The sequence below is a fragment of the Anser cygnoides genome, chromosome 15, assembly GCF_040182565.1.
Source record: "Anser cygnoides isolate HZ-2024a breed goose chromosome 15, Taihu_goose_T2T_genome, whole genome shotgun sequence".
In the NCBI taxonomy this organism is placed as follows: domain Eukaryota; kingdom Metazoa; phylum Chordata; class Aves; order Anseriformes; family Anatidae; genus Anser; species Anser cygnoides.
The window spans coordinates 3,526,616-3,538,347 of record NC_089887.1 but is presented as its reverse complement, the minus strand read 5'-3'; the positions used below and the strand labels follow the sequence as shown (position 1 = coordinate 3,538,347).

Sequence of the window (11,732 nt, the reverse complement as noted above, 5' to 3'; positions counted from 1 at the left end):
AGCTCCCATTCTTGTAACCTTTTCCAGAAGAGGTATAGGTTGCACACTTGCTGTGATGACTTAATAGGCGTAATGATTATCTAGGGTCAGAGGGAGGATGTAGCCTAACTCCAGATTTCACAGGTAATCTTCTGAAACATTGAGTGCAATTAGCAACCTGTACCAGGCTGTGTACAAAGCGGGATAAGCAGGCCCTTTCCTGTTCAATGCAAAGGTCTCTTGGCATCCCGTTTTTCCCCTCTGGGGCAATCCTCGGTACAGTGCTGGAGCTGTAATCCCCAAACTGCATGGAAGAGGGATTTCAGAGCAAGGCTCAGGAGCTGTACGAGCCAGGTAGACTGAACTACCCGGGTTACCATTACAGGAGGTTACTCAGCACAGAGCTGTGCTGCAGGGTGGCGTGGCCTGGTGCTGCTCCTTCACAACTGGAGGGAATAAACCCAGGTCTTGCCCTAGCCCTATATCCCCTAGTTCCTTTGCCACTCAACCTTATAGTTACACAAAAATGATGAAAAACAGTCTTGTGCTACTAGATACCCTGCTTTCTTTTACAAATGGCAGCACCTCCAAGGAAGACAGAAAGCGATAGCTGTCTTTGATTTCTGGAAGTTGCAGCAACAGGCCAGGAAGCCGGACGGGACTTTATTCCCATCTGCCTGGTATCCTTCAAGGTGATAGCTCCTGAGGAGGGATGTAAGTGAAAAACGGATTGATAAAATAACGCGGTGGCACTTAACCATTACCTTCCCTACCACACAGCCCTCCCGGGGCTTGTGAGAGAACCTAGCATCCCACAAAGCACAGCCTCCTGCGTCTCTTCACGAATGAGGGGAAAACTCCCATCCTTTTGCCTCATTTCCCATCTTTTTGCCTCATTTCCCATCCCTTTGCCTCATTCCGCCACCACGTAACTGCAGCGCGTGGAGCCCCCAAGCTAGGAGCTCTGCGCAGATTTAGGGCAGATTCTGCACAGATCCGTAACTCAACCATTTTTTCACCGTTTTCCCCTTTCCTCGTGCAGTCACTGACAGGAAAAAATGACATTACACCCCTTCTGGTTACAGGGAGCTTTTATTTCTTCCACCAGAGCAGGGAGGGGGGCACGGGCGGGCCTGAGGGCGACGCGGAGCCATGCCCGGCACCTCCTCCGCCGGCTGGGGCCGGGTCCCCCGGGGGGAGCCGGGCGCTGCCGGGCCCCGCAGCCTCGCTCCCCTCAGGCATCCCCGAGGCCGGCCCCGGCGGATGTGACAGCGCCGCTGCCCCCACAGCGCAGGCTGTTGCTGCCGCTGCTGGGCGGCACCGCCCCCGCCGAGCCTCGCCGCCAATCGGCTCGCGGCTTGCCGTGAGATTGACGGGTGTTCCGGCCAATCCTGAGGCAGCGTTCTAAACAGAGGTGCTGCCTCTTCTCGCCGTTGGCTGCGTGACCTGTCAATCAGTCGGACCTTCCCAGCCCCTTTCCGGCAGGGGGAAACGCTAGGTAGGAAGGGTGAGAGGAGGGGAGAAGGAAAGCGGTCAATGAGACGAGCCTCAGCGGCGGAGCGACAGGCGGGCGGACCAATAGCAGCGCTCCTTCCCCCCTCCTCCTCCCTCCCTCCCGTGCGGCGGGGCAGAGCAGGGGGCCCCCCCCATCGCCCCTTCCCCGTTGGTCTGTCCCACCGCGGGCCTGGCGGGCTAGGTTGAGTTAGCGGCTCGGACCATCGCACCCGGCGGGCGGAGGGGGGGGTGTGCGTGCGGGCGAGGAGGAGGAAGAAGGAGGAGGAGAAGGAAGGAAGGGGGGGGGGGGGGGGACGCGATTTAAAGAGACAGGCGCCGAGCGGGCGGCCGGCTGCAGGGGAGCGGCAGCGGGCGGGGCCTCGCCCCCTTTCCCCACACAGCCGCGCTCACACCGGGGGCGCCGCCGCCGGCCCTCCCCCCCCCCCCCCCCCCCCCCCCAACGTTCCTTTCCCCTCCCGGCGGCTTCTATGAGGTAGAGGGAGCGGCCGGCGGCCGGTGGCAGCCGCCTGAGGGAAGCCCCCATCTTTGTGTGTGTGTGGTGCGAGGCACAGCCGCCGCCGCCGCGCTTTGTTCGGGGGCCGGGGCTCTATGTGGCGGCCCCCGCGGCGGCGGGAGGCGGCAGGAGGCGGCGGGAGGGGCCCGAGCCCCTGAGGAGGGCGGAGGAAAGGGGAAAAGAAGGAGGGGGGGGGGGGGACGGGGACGGGGACGCGCGCGCGCGGCCCCGGCCCCGTGCCCGCGCCTGGCGCTGCGGAGGAGGAGGAGGAGGAGGAGGAGGAAGAAGAAGGGGGGGAGGAAGGGGAAGGGGCCGGCTCGCTGCCCCCCCGGCCCGGCCCGGCCCGGCCCGGCCCGTTCCGCGGGCGGATTGATGTGGGGGGGTCTGACATGAGTCCGCCGGCGGCCGGGTGCTGCCATGTGACCGGCTTCAAGGTGGAGAACTGGAAGCAGAACCTGCGGGCCATCTACCAGTGCTTCGTCTGGAGCGGCTCGGCCGAGACCAGGAAGCGCAAGGTACCGGGGGGGCGGCCCGCACAACCCCCCCCCCCCCCCAAGGCCCTTCCCCTCTCTCCCTGCCCTTCCCCTCCCTCCCTCCCTCAGGGGACCGCGGGGGGGGGGATCACGGGGGTCCCGAGCCCCCCTCTTGCAGCCCCGGGAGGGAGGGGGAGGACGGGGGAGGGGGGGCAGCGGGGCTGTACCGGGGGGCCACGACCCCCACCCCCCCGGGGGTCTCCTTCCTTCCTTGCCCCCTTCCCTCGTCGCCCCCTTCCCTTCCTCGCCACCTGCCCCGGCGGCTTCCCCCCCGCAGCCGTGCCGGGGCCGTTCCGCAGCGCCGCCGCCTCCCGGAGGTGCGGGAGGTACCGGAGGCTTCCCGGAACCCGGCGGCGGGGGAGGGGAGGGGAAGGGAGGGGAAGGGCCGGCAGGGGAGGGGAAGGGAAGGGAAGGGAGGGGAGCCCCGGGGCCATGGGCACGGCCGGCCCGCGGCCCGGCTTTGTGGGGCCTCGGCGTGTGTGTGTGTGGGGGGGGGAAGCCGCGAGGCACAATGGCCGGGGGGGGGGGGGGGGGGGGTCCGCTTGGTTGATTTCCTTCTTAAATTTTTTATCCGTTTTCAAAATACAGCGCTGCTCGTTGGGATAAATCCCTTAGGGAACGGGATTCCTGCTGCGGTGGGGTTTGGGGGGAAGGAGCCCGCTCTGTAGGGCATGGAGAGGGAGGTGGGGGGGGGGGGGGGGGTTGTGCCCGGAGCGTGTTGGTGCTCAGGGCAGGCGCTGCACACGCCGGGAGAAAAACTCACCTTAATCAGGGGATTCCGGAGTTTTTCCCACCGATGTTTGAAAATTCAGCTCCTGGCGAAATGCGCGTTTCTGGAGGATGCCCCTTAACTGTTCAACTAACTGCTGTTTTCCCTACAATCAACTAGTTTTTACTTGGAAGTGACTTTGCAGATTTCTATCAGTGACGGTGTTAATGGCCGAGAAGGGGAGCGCAGCAGCTACACGTAGGAAAAGTTGGGGTTTGGGACAGCCCGGGTTCTGCTGGTGGTGAAGCAACCCATGAAAAACTTTCTGGTCCTGGCTGGTGCTCGTGAAGGTGCTCGGCTTATTCGTAAGGACGGGTAATGGTGTGAATGGTGGTCTTGAGGGGTGAGGCAGTTCGCAGTTCTCTGTTTGGTTTGTGTTCTCAGGACACTCCAGTTGTCCCTTTTTTACTTAAAGGGGAAAAAATGGGATCACAGAAGAAACGTTTTAAGTATAGTCACTCAGTTGGTAGCCCTGCAAAACATAGCCCAAGTTGCTTTCAACCTATAGAATCTATTGCAAACTACTATCATGAAGTACAGTAGTCTAAATCTGGTCTTATTTAACCTTCAGTGTGTCGAAATAAAAATGGTATATACTGCGGGGTACATACAGCTTAAGTGGAGGAAAAATACACGTGTGTTTTGGAATAAAAAATATAGGTGAGGAATGAAGATGTCTCAGGTGAATTTCATCAGTGAAATTAACGCTTTAACTTTCCTATTTTAATATGGAGCGTCCTTTGTAACCTGCATAGCATTTGTATGCTGCAACAGTTTGTTTTTTTTTTTTCTTCTGAAATCTAACAGTAGTGATGCACTCATCATTGGTTAAAAATCAGCTGGCAATAAATAATTTCCTACTGTAATCAGCCTGTTCTCAATTCCTCTTTACTTCTTTGTACAGTCAGGCTCATAAAGCAGAACAAGATTGTTTCAAAATTATCATCTCACGGAAAACATCAGTTTTCCAAGTATGTGATAAAAATGCATATATATTTTTTTTTTGAGCAGGTTACCACCCACCCTGAAAATAGTTGGATTCTTGAATTCAGCCAGCCTGAAATGTGTGGGAGTAAGTGATCACAGACAGGGAGACGCTTTGGCTGGATGAATTTGGGGTTCAGTTCCCAGTCTGCATTCATAAAGACTGAAGAAAGTGTATAAGCAGTAACGGTACTTAGCTCTGCTGCATGTGGAGACGAGACCTTCTGTAGATTTTTTCTTTACCGAAATCTCCGTCCACATGTATGCCTTGCAGCTTTAAATGTAAAATTTCATAAACAGCATTCTCTGTTTTGAGGGATGTTTGCAGTCTAATAGCTAGAAAATCCACTGTCCTTTATATAGGATTGTATATGTACACAGACATATTCTTTATATATAATATATAGGGTGTGTGTGTGTATATACATTTTAGGAGCACGTCTCTGACTTCTTGAGAGTACCAGTTCATTGGCGAGAATTCCCATTCTTGATGCTAATCAAAATGAAGAAGTCAAATAAAGGTTTGGCGAGAGGCGATCGTCGTTTCTGTTGCAAAGCCAGGGACAATCACATCATTCAGTTACCGCAGAAAACATTCAAAATAGCTAGGTGATCATTAATAGGAAACGTTGATTAATTTAACTGTTACTCAAATGAACCTAGGTATAAAAAATGTTTTGGCTGTTGGTGCTAGGTAGCCAGATGTTAAATTGTTAGGTTTCTAGAATGCTAATGTACCACCTATCCCTCCTAAGGCTGTCTTAAAAATCGAGATAGCAATAGAAACTGCAGGGGGCAGAAAGTGTCCATTCCTCCCGTTTTACTTAGACTGCTTACTGCATTATGATTTGAAAGACCATTTTAACACTGCTTGCTGTTTGCTATTCATTTTTAATACGTACCTTTCCCACGAATAGCCTTTTATTAGCTTTAGCTCTCAGTTCAGCATGCTTTACGTCCAGGGTTTTAAATAAAATAGCTGTGAAGCGTTGTTTGTGGTTGGAAAGCTATCTCCTGAATGTAGATTTGAATTCTCAGTCGGAAGCGAGAGGTAAATACGAGTATACCTGTGAAGATGCTGGAATGCTGGTGAAGGGTTTCAGGACTGTATTCGCTTCTGAAGCGTTGCTTACGTGGGATTTCAGCTCTCATGCTGGTGCATCGTTGCGTCTGCATCAAGGAGCTAAGCTGTCGCTTGCCTCCCTGCATCTTGGCCAAAGTAGTAAGTGCAGCAGTTGTGCTACGTGCTCTGGTAGGAAGAGGCTTTGCCACAGTGTAGATGTGCTGCTGATGGTAAAGCAGAAGTGAAGACAAAACCCGAGTGTCAGATTGTTTGAGGAGTGGAACAGGAAAACGGGTAGAGGAAGAAATCAGAAGAATGGGGGGTCTTGGAATTGTAATAATGGAGACAAAAAGTTGGAAGTAGATTTCAGCACTGAAGGTGTATGTCAGGTGGCACAAAATCAGTGTTGACTGTCTTGACTTTGGGACTTTGACCAGTAAGCCTTGATTTTTAATTTGTGGTAGTATCTGTTTGGTGAATAAGAGCTTTGCCAGCAACTTCTGTAGGTCATGGGCTTTACCTTGAGTATTTTGATGCAGAAAATACTTCTCAAGTAACACTGTATAGGAGGTCCTTAAATTTGACAGCATTGCTTCCTGCTCAGGAATTATGGAAGAGGCAGAGGATGCTAAAAAGACTTCCTGCCAGCCCTTCACGTCAGCTTCTCCGTCTTGTCTGTAGAGCCACACTTGAAAAGCTTTGCTTATTCCTTTGCAGTTACAGATGAGGAAAATCTGTTTTGCAGTGGTGAACAGTTCCTGGTCCCCATCAGAGAACAGTTAGACATGTAGATGCATCTTTGTGTCTTGCAGTTGGTAAGTAATGGCTTCAGCACTTGAAGGGCAGCTGCCTTTACAATTAAATTCCGTCTTGTTGGACCTCCTGCCTTGGAGGCAAGCTGCCCTTCCAGTTCTGAATGGGTCTTACATCGCTGCTCTGAAAAGGTGCTTGATGTTGTGATGAAGTGATCTGGTAGTCATGAGCGTGGCCATGGTACGGACAAGGTCCTGTCTGAAATTTCAGAATGTTTTGTGTTTCTGACAACAGACCAAAGCCTAATTGCCTGTCCCAGGCTCTCTTTGATAGTGGGCGCATTCTAGCATATTTCTTCTTATTGTTCTTCCATTATTCTTTCTTCACATGGCCGCTCCAAGCCAATGATGCTTTCAGATTTGAAGAAGCATTCTCCTTTATTGGTGGTGATCTTTCCGCAGGTATTCATCTCCCCACTCATGTGTATTCACTTCTGACTTTGAATCCTTTCTTCCTTCTAATAATTCAGAGAATTAGTTCATAGATACTTGAAACCAAAATGACTTCGGTTCATTTCCCAACTTCCAGAGTAGGAAAAGTTTGATAATCTCCTAGCAAATAAATGCTGTGTTATATTTTCAGTAGCAAGTATTGTGGTTCAGTCCGTATCGACGGGTTAAGTTCTTGCTGAAATGACCTTCTCCTTGAATGCCTGTTGAGGCATGCTTGCTCTCTTGCTTTCTCCCTTACAGCCTTGCCTCGTGTACCTGTCCAGGAACAGGGAAGCGTTGCTGAGGCAATTTGCTTTTTATCATAACAGATGGGCGAGGAACCTTACCAGGCTGTGCTGCCTTCTCAGACTTGGTATTTTTATTTCGTAAATTAATAAGGAAATCTTAGCTTGTTTTTCTTTAACATTTTTAGCATATGCACCAAACTTCTGGATTACAAATCCCGTGGAGAATTTGAAAGAGGATTCCAGGATTCGAGAAGCATGTCTCTCTTTCAGCTGCATACTCCGCTTTGGCTGCCTGTGTGAGCTATCTGATTCACAAACTCGGGAAGGATGTTCTTGCCATGTGTTGTGGGGACTACCTTCTCCCTGAAGGCCCGTAAGAAGTGTCAAAATCAACTGCAAGCTTCATTATTCCGAAAGTCTCCAGTTCTGTATACGAACAACCTTCCTTAGCCCTTAACCTCTAAGGAGTAAAAAGGTCCTTAAACGTGCTGAAGGTAATGTTCTCTTTCCTCTGGGTGTGAAGGCACAGCCTGCGGTACGAGAGTTCCCAGGCGTTAGGTTTTACTCTGCACGCAGTAGAGCCTTGTACACGGTGCTTGTGTTAGCAAAGCCACATTGAGAATGCCCCCCTGCGCTGATGTCTGTGGCATCGAGGAAGAATATAATACAAGTCGTTCCTCTTCTCGTTGGTGTTCATCCCTGCTGTGTCCCCTATACCGTGGTTTTTAAAGAAATGGTTGGTTTCTTGGCCAAAGGTTAGGAAGTAGCCTTGTGCCATGAATTCCAAGGTAACCAATACCAGTTCTGAAGCTGTGCGATCCGAACCATCAGGACTTAGCAGAACACTTGTGCCCACCTTTGCAGGTCAGCACTTAGAGTCAGATGTCTGATACAAAGGTTACACAGTTCCCTATCACTGAGGCTGATTCATGAGTAGTAAATAGTTCTGTTTCTTTTTAATATGGATGGAGAGACAAAAGGGCAAAGGAAACACAGACTTCCCCGGACTTTACTCTGAAGAAGGCTGCTTCTTTTCCTGTAGTCCTATCAGGAGTAAAGGTTTGCTAACAGCCAGGCTGTTTTCTGGGAGGCAACTGTAGCATCTCTTTCATTTTTTCTGAAGTCCATGATCTTACTTGCTTAAAAAAAAATAAAAAACACACCCAAAGTGTTGAAACCTTTAAAACCAGAATGACAGCTAATAGCGTGAAGGTGAGCAGAGCAGAATGGGTTTGCTTGATTTGTTGGACTATCTGTTGAGCTTTATTTTAAGCCGTCAAAGCTTTAAACCCCAAACAAAGGCTAGCTGATATCCTCATTTTTGTTTCAGGCCTTAATCTGTAGCGCTAACGTGAAACCAGAGCTGCAGATCAGTTCTAAACCTTCTACCTTCTTTCTTTCATTTGAGGATTTTCTGTCTTAGTGCTGCAGTAACAAATCAACGGGTAAATGCTGCAGACTGGTGGTGCAAGTCGCCTGCTTGCGACTTGTTGATTCCCCTTCTCCTGGCTTACTACTTCTTGAGTCTTTAAGCAAAAAAAAAAAAAGTATGTTTTCCTTTGGATGTACTCCGGGGGTTCTGCTTTGTAACAACTGCTGTCACAAATGTTAGCGCGAATCCCTGTGGTGGCTGATCTGTTTTAAACCAGAGAAGGATTATCTCAGTTAAAATGTTTGTGTTTCTCACACAAAACCTAGCACCCATAGTTTTTCTTGGTTTTGCATGATTGACTTAGGACTCTGACTTGATGCCTGTTTGCTTCCTGGTGGATGGAGAGATGTAGGGCTCTTATCGGCCAAATGAAATTGAAGGTATGGCTGGAAACAACTTGCATTTTTTTTAAATTTTTGTATTCTCGTGATTCTCCAAATACTTCTGGTGGAGCTGTAGCATATGGCAGCATCGAAGGTGAGGAGATGCATGCACACTCATGCATATCAGGCAGTGGCATCACAGGAAAGGCAATCTGAAGGTGACCTGTGTGCGTTCTGCTGGATTTACTAGAAATGTAAAAAAAAAAAAGTCATCTTTGTTAGAGCCCCTCTGGGCTTGGACAGCACGAGCTGCCTAGAGCAGCTGTCTCGAGGCTCTTGTTAACCTGTGGGCAGTGGAGCTAAGTGAGTGAAATGCTATGATGGCATTACAGCGTATTTTGTTAGCCTGGCCCGTGTTGTCAGCAAGCGGTGCTGGAGTGCGTGGAGAGCCGTACGTTATCCGAGAGGGCTGAGCTGGGAACCTTTCCTGGGCAGAAGCGGTTCTGGAAGCTGTTGGATATATTCGGACAGGATGAAAGCTCTGTCTTGGTAGCTGTGTTCTTTTGCGTATCGATTTGGCAGTCCTTTATGTACACCCTGCTTAATTCAAGATAAGAACTTTTGCTGCATTAGCTCGTAGTACAATCAAGGCTGAGTTAGTCATTGTAAAATTAACCTCCATTCTCTTCAAAACGTGTTTCCAAATAGTGGTACCTATTGGTACCTACAATAGTGGTATGAATGCAACTCGCATAGCAACTTCGGAGTGACGCCTGGTTTACTTCAGTGCCAGGACAGCCTCTGCCGTGTCGCTATCTCCTATTTAAGAAAAAGACTGGTTTTATCTATTCAAGACCTGTTTGATGATCAGTAAAGTGAACTGTTACCAGACACCAATTGACTCCGAGTAACCCGAGATTCACTTTATCAGTAGGTGACTGATTAGCAAACAGCCTGTCTCCTCACATTCTTTTGTGCACGAAATAAAGCAAATATTCAGACTTTTTTCAGTTCTTCAGTCAAGGTTTTTTGAAAGCCTGTCAGCTATGTGTAACGCTACTTAAAAATTCTTGATTTTTTTTTTCTGAGTATCTGCTGATTTTTTTCCAAGTTGGTGAAGATTTTTTTTGTTTCCTTCTTCCTTTCCTGTGCTTAATGGAGCTCGAAATTAACATGATTCTTCTTGTCTGCCTTGTGCATGGCTGGTGATGTCAGCCTATCCCTGGGAAATACTTCTCTGAAGGTCTACAGTGTACTAAATCTGTCACTGAATTAAAAAATTGTGTATTTGGCAAGGTGAAACGCAAAAAAAGAGTGGGCATGGTAACAAAAGTTGTTTTCAACACACTTAACAAATGCAGTATCTTTTTTAGCTTAAACATTGGGGCCAGGGCAAATTCTGGTGTACTGTGACAAATTCTGACAACACGAAACATGCCAAATATTTTAAACATCCTCATATTCTTCACGGCAGTGAGAAGCAGCTGGCTAAACGTGACATTGCCTTAATAGTAAGTGCAGAAGAGAACCTGCGTTTTGCCGCGCTCCCAGCCACGCTCCTCCTGCACCGCGCTGCTTTGCAGCGTGGCACTTGGTTTCCACGCACAGCTGAGCTCTTCTGCTTGTACACGTAGGCTGTAGAAATCTAACTCTGTGCTTATTCACTGAGTTGTGTTTATGTAGAATTAAACAGTAGAGGTGATTAATCTACATTTCAGTTTATTAGAATATCTCGTTTTTTTCATTACTGCAGTCGCCCGGAGTTCTGTGTTGCAGTGCATGCCCTTGTACATTAAACCAGTTGTTTTCATCCATGTCTATGCAAATCCACAGGTTAGAAAGTAATATGTATACCTGTAAAGAGTGAAAAGTGTCTTATTGCTAATTTTGCAAATTTCTTTTGCTTAAGCACACAAAAGACCTAGTAGTATTTGGATACAGCTAAGTGGATAATGGAGTATCAAGCGCCGAGTTCCATTTGTGGTGATTGCCTTGCCTTTCACTCAGAAGTTCATGCGTCTAAGGAGCCTTTTTGTTGGGATTTGGTGTCAGATTTCTCTTTCTGAATATAACGTCAGGGCTTCTATATGTATGTTTTGCTTCTGTTTGTAAAGGGCTTTTGTTTTCCATAAAATACAAACTTGAGTTGTCTTAGTGCAGTGTGTTGGCACAGAGAGGGAGAAAACGGCATCTCCATAACCTTTATTATTGCACTTCCTCACCCCCTTCCCAATAATTTCTGTAATAAAAACACAGATGATTCCTCCCATCCCCGTTGTGTCTTTGAACCGCCTAATGTTACTTGACAGAGTTACAGTTTGGGCTCCTGTCCTGTGCGTTCAGACTTGTTGTTGCACGCAAGTCAGATTTTAAAGGATGTTCTTTAGAATATACTTGGCAAATAAAAGTAAGATTTATCTCACACCAGATGTATGACAACTTTATAAGCGAAGACAGCTGAGATAGCTGACTCATTCTGATACCTCATTTCTGGTAGGTGAGGTTTTGTGACCCTGTGCCCTCTGGTGACAAATGCAGAATTTGTCTTAGGGTTATATGTTTTTCTTTGCCTAGCTGGGCTTGGTTATCTCCATGATACTGCCCCGTTTTGTTCTTAAACTGGCTTGCTGGGCAGAAAATGACTAGGGTGAAGTTCTCATGTAGATGTGTTTTCTGTACGTTGCTGACTTCGGTCCTGCTCACTTAACAGGCGTCCTTCCCCCCAGGTTAATTGTCGGGTATGTTTTGCTGTTAACACTGCTAATTATTTGGGCATTCCTGACTCCCATTTGTGTTTATGGTGGTGGGATGATCTTAACAGTGTTGTGGAGAGCAGAGTAGAAAAGGCAGTGAAAATAGTTTCAGGAGTTACTGCGAGTTATATGTGTGAAGAGGAACAAGGTTTTGTTCTAAGAGGTTGTTCCACAAGGAAATTGGTCCTAGGCTTCATCCAACGTAATTTTACATTACTACTTTTAATGATTTGTTTCGCTGTCATGTCGTAATTCTGCTTCTTGCGAGTTTTCTTGATGTTTAATTTTAGTGTTGCCCCCAGTAAATTCACTTTCTTTTCTTTATCTCCTTAGAATTTTCTGCATTGATTCAGTTGCCAGGATCGATTCAGACTTGCACGTGCAGAGGAGTCGCTC

The 11,732-nt window shown here is 48.6% G+C and overlaps 1 protein-coding gene across 5 annotated transcripts in view; it reads left to right on the top strand.

The window, feature by feature from the left end:
- Positions 1–2,252: 2,252 nt before the first annotated feature.
- USP22 (ubiquitin specific peptidase 22) overlaps positions 2,253–11,732 on the top strand; it is a 99,128-nt gene continuing 89,648 nt past the window's right edge. For 2 of the 5 annotated variants that reach the window (XM_048067213.2, XM_048067205.2), the window contains exon 1: positions 2,253–2,502. In XM_048067213.2, the coding sequence (XP_047923170.1) occupies positions 2,377–2,502 (126 nt within the window). In that variant the 5' untranslated portion in view covers positions 2,253–2,376. Of the gene's footprint in view, positions 2,503–7,053; positions 7,323–11,732 lie in introns of those variants that run through there. The other 3 variants (XM_048067231.2, XM_066977854.1, XM_066977855.1) reach the window with 2 other exon arrangements.